We start from the raw sequence: 22,123 nt of genomic DNA on the forward strand, positions 1-22,123 counted from the left end.
TTGTGCCTAATATAGTATTTCTGCTAAATTACAGTATTTCTGCTTTTTATACTATTTGTGCTAAAACATAGTATTTCTACTAAATGTAGTATTTATGCTTAATCATACTATTTCTGCTTTTTATGGGATTTGTGCCTAATATAGTATTTCTGCTTTTTATAGGATTTTTGCTCAAACATAATAGTTCTACTAAATGTAGTGTTTATGCTTAATCATCCTATTTCTGCTTTTTATAGGATTTGTGCTTAATATAGTATTTCTGCTAAATTATAGTATTTCTGCTTTTTATAGTATTTGTGCTAAAACATAGTATTTCTACTAAATGTAGTATTTATGCTTAATCATAGTATTTCTATATATTTCTATATATTTCTGCCAGGTCCCCAGGCAGCCAATCCTCTGTGAGGACTTAGACATTCAAATTTTCAAATCAGGGCCTGCACGGTTTCCCAGCCAATCATATATGTGTCCTGAGGCATTCAAATTTGCATATTGGGGCCTTCATGGCTTCTAAGCCAGCCAATCATATCTGAGGGCTGAGGAATTCAAATCCACAAATCAGGGCCTGCACAGCTTCCCAGCCAGCCAATCATGTATGTGGGCTCCAGGTATTCAAATTTGCATATTGGGGAATTCGTGGCTTCTAAGTCAACAAGTCATCCATGTCATATATCTCTAAAAATTCATATTTTAATGATAAATTGTCAACACTTGAAGATTCCCCCATCTCTTCTGAACAAAACGGTGTAAGAATGACCGCTCTAGCCCCTATGGTTAGGAAATTATGGTCATTTGTTTGAGGGGAATCCTCACTATGTGAAATAAACTGAAAGAAGCAGGTCTATGTCTCTGTGCTGCGTGTGTAAAAAGATGCACCTGTTTTGGCGGGAAAACGTAAACAGCCTCTCTGATTGATGGATTCAAATTCAGCAGCTCCCAGGCTGACCTAGAAACTTAGTCCTCTCTCCCTGTGTGTGTGTGTGTGTGTGTGTGTGTGTGTGTGTGTGTGTGTGTGTGTGTGTTTAGTGGGAGAGAGAGGACCCTGCCCTTATTTGGCAGCATGTCATTGTAGGATTTAAATTGAACATAGTTAGACTGGTTGACTGGATTAGAGCCTGTGTTTGTGTGTCCCTCTGTGCATTTGTGTTTCAATAAGTTATTACTATTCTGCTAAATCATAGTATTTCTGGTACTTTTCGGTACTTGTGCTAAATATAGTATTTCTGCTAAATCATACTATTTCTGCTTTTCATAGGATTTATGCCTAATATAGTATTTCTGCTAAATTATAGTATTTCTGCTTTTTATAGGATTTGTGCCTAACATAGTATTTCTGCTAAATTATAGTATTTCTGCTTTTTATAGGATTTGTGCCTAACATAGTATTTCTGCTAAATTATAGTATTTCTGCTTTTTATACTATTTGTTCTAAATTATAGTATTTCTGCTTTTTATAGGATTTGTGCTTAATATAGTATTTCTGCTAAATTATAGTTTTTCTTCTTTTTATAGTATTTGTGCTAAAACATAGTATTTCTACTAAATGTAGTATTTATGCTTAATAATAGTATTTCTATATATTTCTGCCAGGTCCCCAGGCCGCCAATCCTCGGTGAGGACTGAGACATTCAAATTTTCAAATCAGGGCCTGCACAGTTTCCCAGCCAATCAAATAAGTGTCCTGAGGCATTCAAATTTGCATATTGGGGCCTTCGTGGCTTCTAAGCCAGCCAATCATATCTGAGGGCTGAGGAATTCAAATCCACAAATCAGGGCCTGCACGGCTTCCCAGCCAGCCAATCACATATGTGGTCTCAGGCATTCAAATTTGCATATTGGGGAATTCGTGGCTTCTAAGTCAACAAGTCATCCGTGTCATATATCTCTAAAAATTCATATTTTAATATTAAATTGTCAACACTTGAAGATTCCCCCATCTCTTCTGAACAAAACGGTGTAAGAATGACCGTTCTAGCCCCTACGGTTAGGAAATTACGGTCATTTGTTTGAGGGGAGTCGTCACTATGAGAAATAGACTGCAAAAATCCTGTGTCTCTCTGTGCTGCTGCGTGTGTAAACAGATGCACCTGTTTTGGTGGGGAAAAGTGCACAGCCTCTCTGATTGGTGGATTCAAATTCACCAGCTCCCAGGCTGACCTAGAAACTTACTTCTCTCTCCCTGTGTGTGTGTGTGTGTGTGTGTGTGTGTGTGTGTGTGTGTGTGTGTGTGTGTGTGTGTGTGTGTGTGTGTTTGTGTGTGTGTGTGACAGAGAGAGAGAGAGAGAGAAAGCCTTTTAATGGGATGATCCCATTGTAAGATTCAAATTCAATATATTTAGACTGGTTGACTGAATTGGATCTTGTGTGTGTGTCTCTCTGTGCATGTGTGTTTCCTCATGTGTACATATTTGTAATTGTGTGGCAGTCATAAATTTTTTTGCTGATTTTTGTCATTTAACAAGTATATTTGAGGGAACCTCAGCATGTTCAGCATTTTTTCAGCTGTCCATTTTGCTTTTCCAATTTTTCTGTTTAACTTATTACTATTGTGCTAAATCACACTATTTCTGCTATTTTATAAGATTTGTGCTTAATATACTATTTCTGCTTTTATAGGATTTGTGCTTAATATAGTATTTCTGCTTTTCATAGGATTTGTGCTTAATATAGTATTTCTGCTAAATTTAGTATTTCTGATTAATTATAGTCTTTCTACTAAATCATAGTACAGTATTTCTGCTTTTTATGGGATTTGTGCTAAAACAAAGTATTTCTACTAAATGTAGTATTTATGCTTAATCATACCATTTCTGCTTTTTATAGGATTTGTGCTTAATATAGTATTTCTGCTAAATTATAGTATTTCTGCCAAATTATAATATTTGTGCTAAAACATAGTCTTAATTTAAAATTACAATATTCATAGTTCATCACAGTGTCTCTGGTAAATCACAATATTTCTGCTCTGTTGTACTATTTTTCTAAATCATAGTGTTTCTGTAATGTTTAAGTATTTTTGGCTAAATATATTCTTTCTGTTATCTTATACTATTTCTCCTAAGTTCTTGTATTTTTGAGAAGTTATCATGTTTCTGGTAAGTTACAATATTTCTGCTAAATTCTGCTATGCTATTGTATCTCTGCCAAGTATTATGTTTCCTCTAAGATATTGCAGTTCTGCTAAGTTATTCCATTTTAGCAAACTTCTTTTGCTTCTGCAAAGTTTTTACAATTTCTGCAACTTTTCAGCTTTTTCAGCTACTTTTTGCATACAGCTTCAGCTTTAAGCATCCACACTGCATTTTCGCAGGAAATGCAAATTTTTCTAGTTCAATTTGATTTTATTTATTTATTTATTTTTCACCCTCCCCTTAAAGCAGACACACAGGCATACGTCCACAAAAGCAGGCAATTCCCCACTTGGGACCAGTGGCACAGGAAAGCAAACAGCTCTGCTCTCTGTTAGCCCATTCGAATTCTCAGTGACAGCCAGTCTTTTAAAACGCAGCACTTTTTATTATGAGGTGGAGATTAGAATCAGCATTATATCTAGTACTAACCCGCCTCCCCCTCTCCACGGGTGGTGCACCACATTCACTGGAGCTTAGTCGACTGACAAGAATATCAACAGAACAGCAGGAACAGCGACAGTCAGCTCTACACTACACCAACTTTGGAGTACGCATGAATTTTGTCATGCTGTCATGATTTGGAGCTCTGTGTTTATAGAGCACACAGTCTCCAAAGCCACTTAAAACATCAACTGCACTCAAAGGCATGTAAACAAGCATGTGGATGTAAATCATCTCAGCCAATCAGTCAGGAAATGGAGCTTCAGTCAAAGCAGTCAAAACACAAGATAGGGCACTGAAATCGCTGGTCGGTCAGAGAGCAAGAAGGGAAGGCAGCAATGAAACTGCACTGAAGGGCTATCATCTCTTCAGCGCGCTTGAAAAATTAATAAGGCTTTTAATACTGGTTACTATTTGAGTGAGATGTAGTCGTAAAGGGAAGCCCATCTTGAGAATTAATAAGGAAGAATGACAGAGAGCTCTACAAAAACCTCCAAGGGCCAAACCTCCTTGTAGCCGGAGGGAAGCAGCCAAGGAGCACGTAAAGGGGGATGACAGTGTGACAGATGAGAGGGGGCTCTTTCTATATGAAACCCCTGACATAAACCTCTCTGCTGTCTCCTAAAGAGACGTCGCAGCAAAACAGTTGGATGGCTTCTTACAAATTTCAAGTCTCATAATTAACCCAAATTAGGCAGATAAACACACTTTTCCAAAATGCACAAAAATATCTCTAGGAATGAAGTGATCTCAAAAAGTGTAACAACAGGAAGTTAAAGAGTAGAAAGAGAGACTTGGATAAAATAGCATCAGGTTAACCTAAACTATTTCACCACATTCCACTTTGAGGTTTGACGGGAAATGATTTGAGCTGTGCAGAACAGACGGAAAGGGAGCAAAGAGGGATAAAAATACCCCTCGATTAGGGGCTTGTTGAGAAGGTGGGGGGGTGGAGGGGGAAGACGAGGTGATGGTGTGTGGGGATGACACCATATGCCTCCTTGTTGCTGGCTTAAGCTGCCAGAATGACCCTGAGAGTGACACCCAAAGCTTGAGGGTGGGAGCTGGTGTCTAACCAGTTGTGTGTCCAGTGCTATTAAAATCACCACACAGGTCTTAAAAAAGGTAATCGACTCTCAAGCCTTCAGTCAATACAGCAGCTACACAGTATTGATCCTCTGCTTTTAAAAGATTTTAATACCAGCATGTTTATTGCAATAAAGTGCTGTGTGTTAAAAAAAAAAAAAAAAAGATGTACATGTATATTTTTTTATTACTTCCTCTGTAAACAGAATGTGTGGTTTCCTCTTATCAGCTTAAAGACCCACACCTACTTTAGCACATTAAGATTATGACATGGACTATATTTGTATTAATGCTGCAGCATAAGTTTGGAGAGAGAAAAAAAAAAATTCTGGCTACTCTATAGTGATCTCAGCTTTATAAAACAGTGTGCCAACAGAGCATATAGACTATGTTATATATCTGCAGCTGCCTCACCATAAAAAAATAACCTTTGAGCTACAGAGGAGTGAAGAATTGAAAGAAAACACTCACAGGCTTTTATTGTGAAACGACAGTGGTGAAGCTGTCAAATCGCAAAGTATATTTTAAATATTCTGGATGTAACTGTAAACGAGTGTCTTAAAATAATACTGGTTTGATTTCATTAGAAAGCACAAAGCAGTCAAACTCTCTGGTCTTTATAGCTTCATTTCAGTATTAGGCAAACTAATTTCCTATACTGTGACTATGAAGATCATTATTGGCCGAGAAGACACGATAAAGTAAGAAATTGTGTTTTGTCACTTTTGGATTCACACGGGCCAAATTCGGTAGTTTTGCGTGTATTTGAAAAAGACTGCTTTAAATACTGCATACTTGAAAAGGTTATTCCGATTACAGTGGATTTTTGTTTATTTGTGTTGGAAACTGCAAAACGCTCAGGTGCCACTTTGGAGAAAGTGCAGTGGAGGAAGCGACTGGCTCATGTAAAAAGTATGGCTTTAACCTTTGCTACCAGGGTCAAAAAAAGAGTGTAATCTGAGTAAAGATAGAGCAGAAATGAAGTGTTGACAGAAGCACCTCATGTAACAGAGAGTGGGGCTGTATGCCTCCAGAGGGAGAGATAACCTATATCAGCCTGTTTCTAACACCCGTCACAGCTAGAGTAATCTGCAGCCATATTAAGTGCAGAATATTAAGACACTGAGTCTGGTAAAAAAATGACATGAATGCATGAAAAGAGACGTTATAGCAGGGTTGAGTTTTGCAAGGCATCAACTCACGTACAAAATTCTATCCTATTATGATAAAAGTCTAGCTCATATTATTAAGTTAATAGAAAATGACACAATTATGACAGGCTGGACAGGCAAATTGACTCTAAACCTTATGATCAGGCTATTGAACTACAGTTGGTTGCTGTTAAGGTTTTAAGCAATTTGTCCTAGAGACCTTGCCAGCACTTTGACTCATGTATTCTGCAGACAGGAAGGAAGAAATTACTTAGGAATGAAACTAAACAAAAAAATTTTGAGGCAGATTGTTTATCTGGGACTTTTTTTTGCTCATTTCCAGCTCCATAATTTTAATCTTGTACTCTGCTAGAATTGATTCACAGTTCGACATAATGATTATTTATATATCCGTATGTTATACTGGGCTGCTGTTCAGACTCTCTGCTACTATCTGAAACAAGCCCCTCTCCATTTAAGCCAACGTTCCTCTGGCTGGCTGCCCTTTAGAAGGAAGATTTATGGCAGATGGGAAGGGCTTCTGTCCTCACAGCCAGAGCTGTGTGCCCAACATGACCATATTAGGAATATGTCACTGATGTCACACAGAGCCACGAGTTAAAAAAAAACAAAAACAAAAAAAACTGTATGAAACAAAGCATTTAGAGCAATAAGAAGCCGGAGCTGTTGGCTCACAGGGATTATTCACATATAAACCAACCCACAGTGGCCATGTTTATTATGAGCATTGACTATCCTAATAGTATCAGTAAGACAGAAAATAAGCAAAATAAGTCAAAACAGAAAAATGTGGTTGCTATCACACCCTATGTTGTTGATATTGTGACTATGACTTACCTTGAGCCAGCATGCTAAACTCCAAAAACAGAGCAATATGGTACAGCTCCATGGCCTCTTCAGTGCGTGTGCTGGCCCCACGGCTCCCTGACACTAGGGCTTGCACCTCACCGAGGCTGCCTGCTGAGGGGCTGCCACGCAGCACCAGCCCGAGCTCGACGACATCCGTGTACATGCAGTGGAGAATAACCTGCACATATTTTCGTGGTATTATGGACTCATCCAGCACTATGCGGGTGGGTGTCTGGAGTGTGCGCTCTGTCATTTCCTCGCCTGTGCGAATACGTCGCTGCAAAAGGTTCCGAAAGAAAGGAGAGCGTGCTGACAGGATAGCTTTGTGAGCCCTAAGGTCCTCGTCTGGGGTCCCTGCAGCTCCTGGGGCCCCATTGCCTCCTTGACTCACTGATGTTGCTGCAGCCACAGCTCCTCTCTCATTACAGCTCTCTATCATTTCAGAGTCTGAAGAGAAGCTGAGCAGAGCGTCATAGTAGCACATGTAGTCAAACAAGCCCTTCATGTCTGCCTCCAAGGAGTTAGGTGTACCAAACTCCTCGCTTAGCTGCACTAGCACATCCACATTCTGAAGCCTCGTATCCTCTGCTCCACCCACCCCAAACTCCCCAGTGTACAAGTAGTGAAGTAGGGCGGAGAACATGGGAACATCAATGCCAGCCGTGTCAATGTCCATTAGAACCTCTGCTCCGTACCCGGGAGATGAAGACAGCAAGGTCTTAAAAAAGGGGCAACGGGGAGCCAGGATGGCCCGATGAGCTGGAAAACAAGTACCCCGAAAGATGAGGTCCACATCTGTGCAGTACTTGTGCTGGTAGAGAGCGGCTAGATCCCGCTGCAAGCTAGGAGCCTCTGGACGTGCGAGGCTGGCCTGGAAGCTCAGCTCCTTGAGGGCTGCCGTTCCCTCATACTCCTCCACCAGGGCGTTTGTGTCACGGACGTCCCACCCTGACAAAAGCTCACGCATCTGCCGCGCATGATCCGCTGAGCGGCTAGACTTCCTCCTTTTGATGAACCTCCGCTTGAGAGTCGCCAGACCAAGACTCTTCTTCTTCCTGTCTGCCGGCCGCTCATGGCCGTGCTCCAGGCTGTATAGCTTTGACTCCCAACCATATCCCTGCTGAGAGTAGGATGAGGTCCCTGGAATAAAAACAGCTGAAGGTTAGCCTAAAAATTATTGTGTTTTAAATACATCTAATTATAATAGAAAGAAATTAACAGTTTTACATTACAAAAAAATAATTAATGGTGGGTGGTCAAGCTTTCCCTTACACACACACGGCCCTTTTTACATTTTTTAGTTTTCATATTGGGAATTGTGACATTTAGTGTACATTCATAACATGTTTTAGGTTTACCTGACAGTCCTGTGACAAATGTGTTCATGCCCCCCCCCCAAACAGCAACTATGGGTCCACAGTTTGTAAAAACGAAACAGTAAAAGGTGGTATGTACAGAAGTTTCAATGCAATTCAGCCACAATTTAGGCAGATAAACACCTTTTTCTGCCAGCTGAAAGACTTTCTATTCTTGGTTAAGCAATTTTCAGACACTCTTGCAGATCACTTCCAGTTCTTTCTTTTTTTTTTAAAGACTGTCTTACACAAATTGCATGTTAAATATACCCAGATTTTCAGTGATGTTCATGTAATGGGATTGTGAGTAGGGCTGGGCCATATTATACCGTTCACGGTAATACCGGTATAATGTTAGGCAACGATAGGAAAATGAAATATCGCGATAGAATGGGAGTAAAACGCGCATGCGCAGTGCCTTTGTTTTCATACGCACATGGCCGATTGTTGAGTGAAACAGATGAACCAGAATTGGTTTGTAAAAATGGTGCAACTTCAGTGATGTGGAACTGGTTTGGTGTTTGTCCGTCAGATATACAACAAAGCACATTTTTTTGCAGAACATGCAAGCGGCCGTTGTTATTGTCGTATTTGTCGGACTAAGATGCTCTTAAATCTGGGAGTAATCTGGGTCCTAAACTCCGTATACTTCAGGTCAAACAACACTGCAGCATCACTTAGAGTTAAAAACTGTCTAAATTCTTTCATCTTTAATAAAACGATCAGCATTGCTGCTTTACCAGGTGTAACTATAAAGTTTAACTTCCAGGCATCCATGAAAACAAAAGTTATTACATTTAACGGAGTTAGAAGTTAGCAGGAAGCTAGCGGAAGTTAGCTCGCTAGTTTCGCTAGTTACCTAAGCATGATATAGCATGTTCTGACTGAGAGATTTCTGAAAAAAATCAAACGTACAGCTCTGCTATCACTTCCAACATAAATGAAGACAGGAAACTAAACAGCAGTGACGTTTGTAGGGTTACTGAAGTTGGGCTAGCTGGTATATAATGATGTGCTACGTGATCGCTAGCGACACAGCTATGTTAGCATAACATAAACAGTGAAGCTGGAGGACGAACACTAACACTTTTCCACTTATAAAAGTTAACGTGAAGGTTCTTCATGGTTAGAGACAAATGCAATCGCATGGCAGGATGCTGTAAACGGACCAAACTTCAGTCAGGAGAAAAACTGAGATAATCCATCCACAATACGAGGTTAGTCATTAATATACTGCAACAACATGGGAATAGAGCAGCTGCCAGAGAATTCAACATTAATGAATCAATGGTACAGAAGTGGAGGAAGCAAGAAGAATGAGTTTAATAAAGTTTGATTTATCTGACTGCTTTGTTTCGCTTAATGTGCCTTATAATCCTGTGCACCTTATGGTCCGAAAAATACGTACTGCACACTGCAGTTTAATGTTGCAAAGCACCTCTTTTTAACTTCAGTGGATATTATACATGGTTATGCTCAGGATATGTCAGCCCATTTCTACTGGAAATGCCTTTTGGTTAAACTTTCAGCAAGGAATTTGCATTTGCACTGTTACATTTTTATAAAGCTTTAATGTACATAAAAACCAGCTTCTTGTTTAAGTGAAAATAAATGGAAGGTTGTCTTTTTGCGCTAGTAATGTTGTGGAGTTGTATTTTGTCTCGCATCAATTATATCGTCGGTTATATCGTTATCGCAAATTTTCAAATATATATCGTGATAAATATTTTTGGCCATATCGCCCTGCTCTAATTGTGAGAGCTCGATAAGGCGTCCATGGTGTAGACCATGTATATGGATCACTTCCATTTCTGTCAGCCCAACCTTCCTGTAGCTTCTTTTACCATCATATGCCCCCCTCCCTTTTTTTGCCCACCAGACATGTTTTTTTCCTGAAAGTTTTCTTGCTCAATAATATTTTGTTGATTTTCACAGTTCCCTTTAAATGCTATTTTTTAATGCCATTCTGGGCACTGGAAATTGTAAGCTGGAAGCACTTTGATATCTTTTTAAAGCTTTCCCCTGCCTTGTAGGCGACACTTGGTTTCATTTTCTCATCCTCAGTCTTTGTTAAGAGGAACCCACGGTTACTGAATCCTGGATATGTTTGAAGAGTCAGAGAATTTAATCAAAGAGAAAGTCCTAATGGTAATTCTTCTAAAAACCCCAATCAAATTCTACAAGTGGAGGGCTTCCACAACTTTTGCACAAGCAAGCCACAGTTATTTCTCAGGTGTTTATTTTCAATTTTTTAGGATCAAGAAATAAAATGAATTTGAAAAGAGGTTCATTTTAGAGCTCCTTTGCTGCAAGAGCTGTATTTGTTTCTTTTTTTTTCCTTGTTTCAAAAGCAGCCTGCACCAGTTTACTGTTGTATATCTGTGCCCTGCTCTATCAAGCTAAGGACACTCATGCCTGACCCAGCTACCAAAACATCTGGATCTAGTTCAACAACTGGAAAAAAAAGGAAGGAAAAAAGTCTTTATTTTTTTTTCAGACCAAACCTTGATCATCACAGACCCAATTATAATCCCGTCCTACTTTAGACTCCTCCATCAACGTAGGTCCATTCATGTATTTATGCCCAATCAATTACACTGAATAGCAGTTATCTTTTGCTTGAGAGGCAGGACTTGTACGTCAGAGGAACCTCTGCCAAGGAGATCCTCTCTGCCTGCCTTTCTCTCAGGATCCATCAGTGTGACCCAAATAGTAATCATTCTAACACTGTGAATCATCTATGGCCCCGGCCAGCTCAACCAAGCAGCTACAGAGCTCAGAGCAAACGGGAGAGGTCTCAGGGGCTACTGAGATAATTTGGCTCTTTGCAGTGCTTTCACTTTGAAGTGGAAACCCACATAAACCCCAGACTTAAGTCATTCTAAAACTGAAATAAACACTTTTTTTAACTTAAGAAAAGACTTATTTAAATTAATCTCTGGAGCAGCTCTCCAAACGCTCTGGCACTCAGGACTGCAGGGAAAGCTTTAAGAGCCATAAACTAGACTCTGCCACTTTCTTCAACAGCAATCAAAAAGAGTGCTTAAATGTCGACAATATGTACATACAAGCAAACCACTACACTCCATGTCAGACAGGTTTTCTGAGGATACAGGTACTAACTGAAGGCCATATGCTATGCTCTTCAACAATGACAGTAGTGAAATTGGAACAAGACCAAAAGCGAGAGAGAGAGAGAGAAAAACCCCCAAAAAACCTCTTCACATTAAAAACTCAAAGTGCAGCTGTCAGCCCATTCAGGCCAGAAAGTAGGCTATAGTCAGTCACAGGGCTCGCTTCCTGTCTACAAGTTAGATTTCAGTTCTGACAAATAAATACTTAATGCAATTATTCGTCAGCCTTAAACAATAATTTAAGTCCATATGGCACAGTAAAGTAGATCCACTGCTTTTTAATGAATTCAGTTGTACTCAAACGCTCTGTTTAAGAGCTCTCATGCATAAAAATGTTCACCTATTGCACCATTAGTTGCCATGGAAGCAGGTTAATATAATGTAATGTGTATAGCAGACCATCCCATTATGTTTGTAGAGATATTTTTTAATCAAATCTGATTCTTGACTCTACTTTGGACATGAAGAGAAATTGGGTTTTTCACCAGTAATTCATCTAACAAAAGACATTTTGCCATATTGTAAAAATAATAATAATAATCATATACATGAACTGACCGGTGATGCACTTAATACCTATAAAAGTCTGTTGTGCCTGTGAACCTCCCCCTATCCGTGGGGAGCACGAGTGCGGGTAGCTGGATCCATTGGCACCCATCCTCGGTTCTCTTCACTTGCTATTTGGGGGTCCCCCCTCGTGCTGAGTCATTCTGCTCAGACAACGTATTCCTCTCAGTCGTCAGTTGCAGGTCAGGCACGGGTCCTCTGAAGCATCCTCAGAGCTCCAGGCCCAAGCTGCCATGGCTGGAGGAAGAACAGAAGGAGAGATATTTAAGCTTAAGAGTGACTGCAACATTGTGAGATTGGATTTTTTGGAAAGATAATGAATGTCAGTGTTAAGGAAGGTGAACAGAGGAGCACTTAATATTATCTATCGCGCCGTTTCAGCCATATTGATTTCACGGCACCGATGAATCATAGCTGTCTTGCCATTTTACAGGTTTGAAGTGCTAAAAATTGAGTTTTTGTGAAAAGTGAAAATTGCATGGTCATTCTCCTATCTATAATCTTCAACAGTGACTCCAGTTAACAGAGACTTCCCTATCCTCCCCTCAAGAAATGACAAGCAGTCAACTACAATGTAATCCAGATGTGGTGGGGGACTTTCAGAGGGAGGTACAACCCAGAACAAGTTACTCTGCTTTTGCCTGTTATCACCTTAAACTAGAAGTAGTCTAATAAATGATTTGGGTACTTTTCCAGTTCAGTCTGTAGCCAGTGAAAACTCTTTAGTGTAGATATGTTTGACTGTAGACTTAATCCAGTATTGTAACATATTATGTTATGGGGTGGGCAACAAATATACAAATATAGAACATAGCATAAACATAGCATAAATATGTCTCTTGACAGTGATTCTACAATACAGTTTATACAGGGGGGTGCTTCATTTTCAATCCTTCCTCTCCAGGAAGCTGATGAATTTATTTATCATGAAACTGTGGTTTCTTGATAAATAAACGACAAGAAAATGAATACAAACCAAACCAGAACTTTGTACCTTGCATTACTTTAAAGTATAGGAAGTCTAATACATGACCTGGGTACTTTTCCAGTAGCCAAACTGATCCAATGGGTAGCCAACATTTAGCCAAATCAGCTCCAGAGATGAGATTAACACCCGTTTTAAGGCCTGAGATATTAACACACATATACATCCACACACAGCCGGTCCTGGTGTGTATTTGGCACCCAGAGCCATTATGCTCGCATGGCTACAAATCAGTGTGGTCTTAATGAGGTTATACTCAGGTGGATATGTTTGGTCTTTAAGAATTTGATCAGGAAAAGTAATTCCCCCTGCAAATTCTGGTGGACGCAGCAAGTGATCAGCAGAACATTATAAAATAATAGCTTTTCATATCATTTAAATTATTTTCTACATTAATTTTCTATCATGATAAAAGAAAGATAATATATGATTGGATAATGGGTATTTAACTTCTATTTTATCAATGAAGGGAACATTTATGTTTTAGATTACACAAACCTTAACAGCCGACTTTATGCAAATCAGTTCTCCAATGTGACAAAAACTCTACCAAACAGACATCTGAGCACTCAGTTGGTTGTTAATTCATATGTTTGGGGGACCAGCTAATAATTCAAAGACAGAAGCTGTGCTGCAGATGCAGAGTTGAGCAGCTTTAAGTTGCTCTTTACAGTCATTACCATAACTTATTGCTGTGAGCCATGGCAATGGCCAAGCAGTTTTCCCTCTTCTCTTTTCATGCTGTCACCAGCTATGATCTAAAAGAAAACAGGGCACCTCATTAACTGAGTGTACTGACGACTACTCAAGCTAACAATTGCAAACTGAGTCTATCTGGCTTCATTTCGACAAGCATGTAGACTGCAGTTATAGAGCTGGATTGAGGGGGTCAAGCTTTTCTTAAGATTTTGCACTCGTTACTCTTAAAATGTTGCCCAAGCTTCAGAAAGTCACACAAGCCCAAAGAGCAAACCAGAGAGCGTGCAGATGTCTGGAGACGTGTATGCCGGATATGGGAAGTATAACAGCGGTTGAAGTCTGCCCTTGGCTGGTGCGAGCAAAGCTTTAATTGCAATAACTTTTATCAGGATGTTATAAAAAACATTACAGAGGTGCAAAAAGTTGGAAAGACTTTAGGACTATTGGGGTTTTCCCAAGGAGGTTGAAATCCAGCAAAGACTTTACCAAAAAACAAGGTGGGATCATAAAAGGTCATTAAAAAGAAACAAAGGAAACTCTGTCATATAGTGTCCACTAAAAGAAAGACCACTAATCAAAACAGAAGAAAACTATAAGTCACTGCTCCCCTGAGAGCAGTGACTTATAGTTTTCTTTTTTTTCTCTTTGCGTTTCATTAGTTGAATCAGATTGGGTTTATCTATAACAGTAAGTTAGATGAAGTTTCGACTGCAGTTTATGAGTAGTCAATTCAGAAATGCAGGCAAATCCAAAGATTTTTGCAAACTACTTCTTGCAACCAAAGAAGAGGAGAAGATTCCCAATTTCCCTCTGCACTTACATCTTGGCATGAATGCGTCCCTTTATAAACATTACTAAGAAATTTGAAAATGTAATCCTCATTGTGGTCCTTTAAATAACTCAACACAAAAAGAGTCACGTATATATTCTCATTTAGTCTCTTTTGTATATTAGACCAAACTTAGAACTGGAGTGTGATGGGAGATCTGCTTTATCTCAGACTGCTGGTTTTCCTGCCTACCATACTAATAAATCATAGTGTCTGCCCCTGTAGAGAACCACTCCACAACCTCCCAAGGGTTCAATGGAAAACCACAGCCTCTTACTCCACACACAAATAGTCACCAGGCAGTCACACTAGAGCACTCCAATAAAAACATTGGTTGATCTTTATTTCATTAGACTGCTTTAAATAAGCCCCATCTTCACAGGGAATTAATTTGGACAAAATTAGAAATTGAATTTGAATATGTAGGAGAGAGGAAGCAGCCCTTGAGATATATACTGTCTTGTTTACAAAAAGGCAGCGGTGGTGGTGGTGGTGGTTGGGGTTCTCTAAGGAGCAGAGCAGAGGCAGAATAAAACAAAGCAACTAACGCATCCATTGAACACCACACCAACTTCCCAGCGAGGCGGCTTTAATTCATTCAAATTAGCGAACCAAATTTAACTTTAGCTGCAGTGCTGAATTCTAAAACCATAATTTAGGGCAGAGACCTGACTCATAATGTGCAAGAAGCATTTTGGCCATAATCTCTCTGATGTCAAACATTAAGACACTTTCCTGCAGTTTAGATTGAAACACTGAGGCGCTCTGTTGTTGCTCAGGCTGGGAGCAGAGGAGGGCAGTGCCACAGACGGGGGAAGGCAGACACCAGCCGAGCTGGACTATGCGTCCCTAATGAGAGGTGACAAGAGACACTCCCTGCCCCCACCTACCTCTACGCACACGCTGTCATGGACACATATGCACCCTATCAAACCGCTCACCTTGCCTCAGTCATGGATCACTTTTATGTTATTTTAACAATCAGCCAGTTAAAGGGGCTTAAAAGACAAAAGAACAGCCGTCCACTGAACATACAAAAATTACTTGGCACGCGAACAGGAGCGATGTATTATTCAAATGACTGTCAGGGCTCTTTATTAATCATTTATGTGGATATCCTCATCGTGGCTAGAGAAAACGGAAGAGGTGGGTACACAGGTCTTCGGTCCTGTACGCAAGCCCAAATTTTAGCAGCACATTTCTATTATTTCAGTGCAGCCTTTTCACAAGTCGTTTCCATAAACCTGAACTCATCTGCTGGAACACACACGCAACCGGCGTTGGAAGTCAAAGTGGCAGCGGTAATTAAGCTAGAATGGGCTTGACAAGATTTCGCCAAATTAAAGGTGATGTGGAGAATTACTTGGCTAGCATCGAAGATGATTGAGAATTTCCCATTTCATTCCTCTTCGGTAATTTTATAACAGCTTACTAATCTAAAAAGGCGCACACGTCTGTGCTCAAACAGCTTGAAGAAACCTGCGCGCTGTGTACTCTACTAGTCCCACTGTGAATCTTGTGAATAAAACTATGTCCGCTTTTTGATGGACGTCTTTGTTTGGTTCAGTGGCTAAATGCCCTAATCCTCTGGAAAGGAGCCAGTGCCACAGTCAGGCCTGAATGAAACACTGAAATACTCTCCCCAAACACTTTCCTGTCTGCAATTACACAGCAGTGTCATGCATTAAAGCTCTCACACACAGAGCTCTTCAATTTAATGTTTCCAAAAGGTATTTTTATTAGTCCAATGCTGACATATGTGTGTATCCATTTCACAATAGGAATCACAGAAGAAACAAAGTTTATGTTTCTGATTCACATACAACAAGAAAAACAAAAGATGCCGGCTTTGGGGGATGAAAAGAAGTTTTACTGTCACAAAACCTGTTAAATGACCTCTGGGGTAAGTTGCCCATTACGTCTTTTGCTTACAGAGCTGTGCAGAAATACAGCTTTCAGTTACAGATTGTCTGACTCTTTTGATATTTGATACAATTAAGGGTGCTCTGGAAGGTCATAAAAAAGCAATGCAGCAGTGAGCAGAAACCAGAACTCTCTAACACAGAGTGACCTCCATGGGACTGATGTGTCTGCACACATCTCGCAGCAAGATACCCGACTGGAACAGCCACCGAAGGTTGGTGGAAAACAAAATAAAGTCTGCCCTTTTAAAATAATAGTCATATTTTGTCTGAAACGATAACCGGAGAACGCAAATTCAGAGGCAGAGCAGACCGCTTATGCCGACAATGTTTTTTGCCAATCAGGTAAATCAGCATAATGTTGTGTCAGGCCATTCAGCTGATTACAGATTCTGGCAGGAGAGCCATGGGAACCTAAGGAAAAATCAGAACAAGCTAGAAAACAGACAACACAGTGAAATGACAGAAACGGAGAGAGGAAACAAAAGTCCCCACGATGATGACTCATGGTGAGCAGCCTCAGGATTAGCCTGTGTCAACTAACAATATGAACCGTAATGGTGCATATTTGACATTTCACTGAGTACGCTGTCAGCTGATTACGTTTTGCTCTAGAGGCCATGAAACAAAATGGCAAATATCAAACACAGCTACCTCAAAGTTAATTTGTTTGATTTGAATACATGATGGCAACTTATCCAACAAACACTGGACAGATGAATGTCATCCTGTAGGTGTGCTTGCAATGGAAAACCGAACAGAACCATCATGTGAAGTAGGCATACACTTAATGACTGCGCAAACATAACCCAGTTGTCGATCTTCAGAGAATGAATGGCAACTCAGGACACAATGGGTGCTTATTTTGAGTGAGATGTCAATGCTCATTGTTGGGTTCTCCATCCAACTGGCCAGGGTAAACAGCATTCAGGGTAAAGTGCGGCTGACTGAGTGGCAAGTATTTGCAAGCTCGCTGCCTTTTCATGCCAGTCATGGATTTCTGAGCACTGTAACACTGATAATTACATGTCATTATACAGCTCTGAAGCACTGACACAAATACTTAACCCAGCGAAATGGTAAACATGAGCACTAAAACGCACGGGGAAGGCACCTTTATTCAAGTGAGGAGCTGCAAAGACAGACAGGCTGCATTTTAGAAAAAGATGGAGTTAACGGACTGACTGCTGAGTCTACCCGCAATTTCAGTGAGATTACCATGGGATTATCGCAGACTGCATATGGCTCCTCATCACTTACATGGATGCTAATGCCAACAAACATCACATACGTTGTTAGGAAAAAATCTCGCTACAGCAACACTAATTTTCTATTGGATGGGTTAATGTCAGATACCTACACAATTCAAAGAAGTCATTGGTATCTAAATCTATTATGGTAATAATTGTATGACTTGTGGAAATTATTACAAGACCTAGCCACGCAATAAGTCTTCATCTTTACACAGCGGCTACAATTGCGGTTTAAGCTGTCCCCAAAGCTCAGTCTGTCAACTACTGTGTCACACAGATGCAATAATCAGCAACATGTAGGTTTTTCTCCAAAGTGACACAAAAATCACACTTATCCTGAACTTTTCTACCAATCCAGCCACACGCAAAACGAAAACAAATAAGAGCAGTCTTCTCCAGCCCGTATGAAAATAAATCTAATTATTTGCAAAGGCTTTGTTAGCCTGCCGTTATCACGGAGCTATTGTTGCTCTCTGGGCTACCGCTGCTCAGCGGAAGCTTTGGTTAAAAGTGCCTTTAAGAGCAGAGAAAAAAAATAAAATTAAAGCGGATTGTTTTTCGCGGCTGATAAATAAAAAAGGGAAGTAATGTCCAAATTGTATGGCGACAGCCCAGCAAGAGGAGTCATATTCACCACAGCCCTGTAATTAGTAGCATATCCTAAGAGGCTAGGGTAAGCTATCTCTGCGGTGTCGCTTTGACTTCAGCCCTCGGAAATTTACTTTGAGCAAGATGAGATGCAACTGTTGAAAAGCGGTCGTTAAAAGATATTTACCAGAAAGTGAGGAGCTTCGCAGGCATTATTTTTTCTTCGTTTCCCCTCGTAGTTTAGGCAGCACTCCGATCCAACTTGTCTCAGGCAGGGAGAGGGAGAGAGAAAAAAAATGCAGCTCAACACCTTCTTTTCCCAACTCTGCTCATTACGCACGGCTCGACGTCAACCTTTGGTCTCTAATGTGCAATAGTTTCCACTTGCATCGACTTTCCGGTGATTTTTCAGCATCTACCTCGACTAAAAACTAAACCCAGACCGTTTTAAATCTCGGTTCGGTTCGGTATTTCCCCTTAGTAGCACAACGCCTTGTTGGGTGGTTGTTATGGCCTATCCCAACGCTACCCGTTTCAAGTTAGCCAAAATAAGAAGGAAACTTCCGGTCATGTTTTTCAAAATAAAACCTTCAAACGCGAGAGTTTACTGCATTTTCGTTGTGCAGTAACTTGCGACCCAATGAAAAAGCATTTCACATCCCGCGTTTGATATTCAAATTTTGCACAAATTCTGCAGGTGTCGAATAAATTTAAAAGGCACGCTTTGCTCGTGCTCTGAAACGTCTTAATTTTGGAAGTAAAGTCTATCTTTCTTTGCGTTTAGGTCAACTTAACACTCTCATTGCTGTATGCCGACTGTTCAAGAGGCCCGTCAGTACTCACAGCAGATTGTGCAATATACCGTTTGCGAGCGCCCTCTAGCGTTTAATTGGTGGCAGTAGTCAGAAATGGGCTACGTACGTGTCACAATCATATGGTCAAGATAGTACTTCTCAGCTTCCCTTTATGTTTTATATAACTGATGACATTGTCAGTAATTCTGCAGGAGAATCGGGAGCTGTGACGAACAGCGGTATGCAATTTTAAGTATAATATTATAGAAAATGTTCCAGACAATGCAACCCAGCGCATGGTTTGTCTATTAACCTTTCCCTCTTTCATTTAGAGGCAGACCTATGAGATGACGTTACTGTGATGCAGGCTGCACCACCAATTTTCGCCTTGATTATTATGTTAAAGCTAACGGCAGCAATGCATCTTTGCAATACATACACGTATTGATCCCTTAACACTGTTTGATTTGGAATATTTTTCTTATTCAGTGTCGACTATTGTGTGAACAGGTATATGCTAGTAGTAAAGACTTCAGGGATAAAGTTGGTTCTGTTTTTTCCCAGCTAGATCTAGTTCTTACTGCATCCTGTTGAGGGCGACAGAATACATGTAATGTGAGTGCCAAAACCTTTTTGTATGTACACTATAGGTTTCAAATAATCATAAACAATGGACACTGTTTTATTATTTGCATCGACTTGCCATGTTGATATAAATCTACAATTACCCTGCAATCACCCCGAGTAAGGAATTAAAAAGGAAAAGCCTTAAATGACAAAGTTAAGCAATACATGCCTTTGGTTTTATTCAGGCAGTCTGTCCTCCAGTCTATTAAATAGAAGGACAGAATAGAATGGAACAGAACAGAAATACAAGAGATTTACTCAGACATCTGGATAGCCCTGTCTTTGTGTTGACTTGTGAAGACTATCTTTTGAAGATTTTTGTTAAGTGGTTCTGGTTCAGATACCATAATATTTTTTTTGAAATGACAAAAATTTCTATCTATATATGGAATGAATATACAAGTTGTGTAGTGATAGTAATACAGTTATTGATAGCTAAATGTTCTCTAAAAAGCCTCTGGTTAATCCACTGTTAAATCAAGAATTGACTCTAAAATTATTTTCCTCACAGTGATCAGGCCACATCATATCTTTAAGACCTCATAGTATCATATTATCCCAACAGAGCATGTCACTCTCAGACTGCAGGTTTACTTGTGGTTCTTTGAGTTTTTAAAAACGAGAATGGGAGGCAGAGCCTTCAACTATGCTGCCCCTCTCCTGTGGAACCAGCTCCCAGTTTGGATTCACGAGACAGACGCTGTCTCTACTTTTAAGACTAGACTCAACACTTTGCTTTTTGATAAAAGGTATAGTTGGGGCTGGATCAACAAACCCTAAACTTTCGCTTAGTTATCCTGCTATAGGCTCAGGTTATTACTGGACTTTATGTTTTCTCTTTCCCCTCACCCTCAGTTGGCTTCTGCAGATGGCTTCCCCTCCATGAGTCTGGCTCTGCTAGTGATTTCTTCCTGTTTACAGGGAGGTTTCCCCTTCCCATGGTTGCAAAGTATGCGCTCATTGGGGGTGGCTTGAGGTTTTCTCCAATACTGTAGGAACTTTATCTTACAGTATAGAACACTTTCAGGTGATTATTGTGGTGAGCTGGTACTATATATATATAAACTTGAATTAAATTGAATGCTGTTGTTGTATTATCAATATTAATCAATATTTGTTACATGGATTATCAAAAATCCAGCAAATGCATATTACTTCTTCAGCACTCTGTGTCCTGTGTACTTTCTAGAGAGAAAAATGTTGTAAACAATTGCCAACAATTGATCGCTGTGTTCTTAATTTAGGACTTTGTGTGCTTAACTAACGACTGTTCAGCATTAAAAAAGACACCTTGTGTGCTCATTCAGGCTCGAAATCAGTGTTTTGTAACCAATATTTCCCCCTTTCAGTCCACTTTAATCTTCAGGCACACAACCAAGACCGAATTTGCTGTGATGAGAACTCATTCTGTATGTTTATACAAGTGTCTTTGGTCCATGGAAGTAACTCCTCCCTGGAAGAGTGATGGGAATTAGATAAAAGTACAGGCTATCTGTCAGTATCTCACAGGATGTGAGGAGAAGTTTCCAGAGACACATTTTTCTTCTGTGAACGAGATTTACTGTGAGCTGTCTCAAGAAAGATGTCCTTGCTTTTTAGGAGACCCACACTAACCAGGTTGCTGCTGCTGAAGAACATTAAGCAAAATCAGAGGTCAACCATCTGCAGCAAGCCACCCAAGGAAAAGATTGGGCCAGTGGTAGGACTGACTAACTTTTATTGTACTTGTAATTGAACAGGCAGACATCCTTGAATATCTACACTGTATAATGTCCTGCAACAAAAGCAAGAACTGCAGTAATATTTTTCCTGTACTGAATGGATGCTAAACCACAAGTAATGCCATTTTAGGGACTATGGTCTCATAAAAATGCAAACAATATAAAATAGTCAGTCATTGGAAGTCAATGTCTGTGATGGTTCAAATGCCCTTAATGCGAAGAATTCAAGCGAACTGCATTCCCCAGTCTGCAGAGTGGAAGAGATGTTTTATTCATTTGTTATTTATAAGTCTGCTCTGGCCTCTGTAAAGGGATCCTATGATGGAACTGCAGCATAGCAGGAAGTGTTTATGCCACTATAAATCTGTTGATCTGTCCTAAGGGACATCCATAGGGGCTTTTACAAAGCTCATCCCAGGTTAGGAATACCATGGTGGAGAGGTACAGAGAGAATATTATGGCAGGAAAATATAAGTGGGTGGTGGCGGTGAAGTTATATCACGCAGTGAGTCACTAAGACTGGGACCCTCTGTCGTGTTCATTGGTTTAGTCCTTTCTGTTCAACTTAACATATGAAAGAAGATATTTGAGAGCTCAAACACTAACACTGCATTGAATGTGTATTATAACCTTTCATGTAGATTACATTTGCAGTGTCTGTGAATAAAACACTCATGGTTATATTTTATTGGACTTTCTTACAGCAGTCTACCTTTGCCTTATGTGTGTTTGCTGTGACTCTCCTGGCCCCGGCTGGTTGGATCATGCATCATATCCCAGAATATCGAAGACAAGGCCAGAATACCTCAACATGATTGATTTCTACAGGAACTCTGCAGACAGACACCCAAGCAATGTCACTGTGTGAACCTCTCTCCACTGTGTAAAATCTCGTGAAAAAAAGTAAAACCTTTGTTAAATCTGAAGTCTGACTGAGCTATTTTCCTATATAAACAGTTACATATGATAA

General features: G+C 40.0%; 2 protein-coding genes across 3 annotated transcripts in view; one reads left to right on the forward strand and one right to left on the reverse strand.

The window, feature by feature from the left end:
• The window catches only part of btbd7 (BTB (POZ) domain containing 7), a 36,937-nt gene extending 18,382 nt beyond the window's left edge, over positions 1 to 18,555 (reverse strand). The window contains exons 1-3 of one of the 2 annotated variants that reach the window (XM_085441077.1): positions 18,199 to 18,555; positions 11,745 to 11,972; positions 6,668 to 7,819 (exon numbers count right to left, since the gene is read on the reverse strand). In XM_085441077.1, coding sequence (XP_085297203.1) covers positions 6,668 to 7,819; positions 11,745 to 11,826 — 1,234 coding nt within the window. In that variant the 5' untranslated portion in view covers positions 11,827 to 11,972; positions 18,199 to 18,555. Of the gene's footprint in view, positions 1 to 6,667; positions 7,820 to 11,726; positions 11,973 to 18,198 lie in introns of both variants that reach the window. The other variant, XM_085441076.1, reaches the window with a different exon arrangement.
• Positions 18,556 to 20,919: 2,364 nt separating this feature from the next.
• On the forward strand, positions 20,920 to 22,123 carry LOC146686564 (cytochrome c oxidase subunit 8A, mitochondrial-like). The gene is made up of 2 exons (XM_085442528.1): positions 20,920 to 21,131; positions 21,858 to 22,123. Exons 1-2 carry the CDS (start codon positions 21,015 to 21,017, stop codon positions 21,966 to 21,968), a joined length of 228 nt encoding a protein of 75 aa, XP_085298654.1. The 5' UTR covers positions 20,920 to 21,014; the 3' UTR covers positions 21,969 to 22,123.

Source organism: Copadichromis virginalis, linkage group LG19 (assembly GCF_057382275.1).
Source record: "Copadichromis virginalis isolate Kocher_CV1m ecotype Utaka linkage group LG19, C_Virginalis_male_GT1.1, whole genome shotgun sequence".
Lineage (NCBI taxonomy): Eukaryota > Metazoa > Chordata > Actinopteri > Cichliformes > Cichlidae > Copadichromis > Copadichromis virginalis.

Coding starts and splice junctions, on each gene's coding strand:
- LOC146686564 (XM_085442528.1), top strand. CDS start 21,015: ATGTCCTTGCTTTTTAGGAGACCCACACTAACCAGGTTGCTGCTGCTG. Junction 21,132..21,857: donor AGGAAAAGATTGGGCCAGTG/GTAGGACTGACT, acceptor ACTTTCTTACAG/CAGTCTACCTTTGCCTTATG.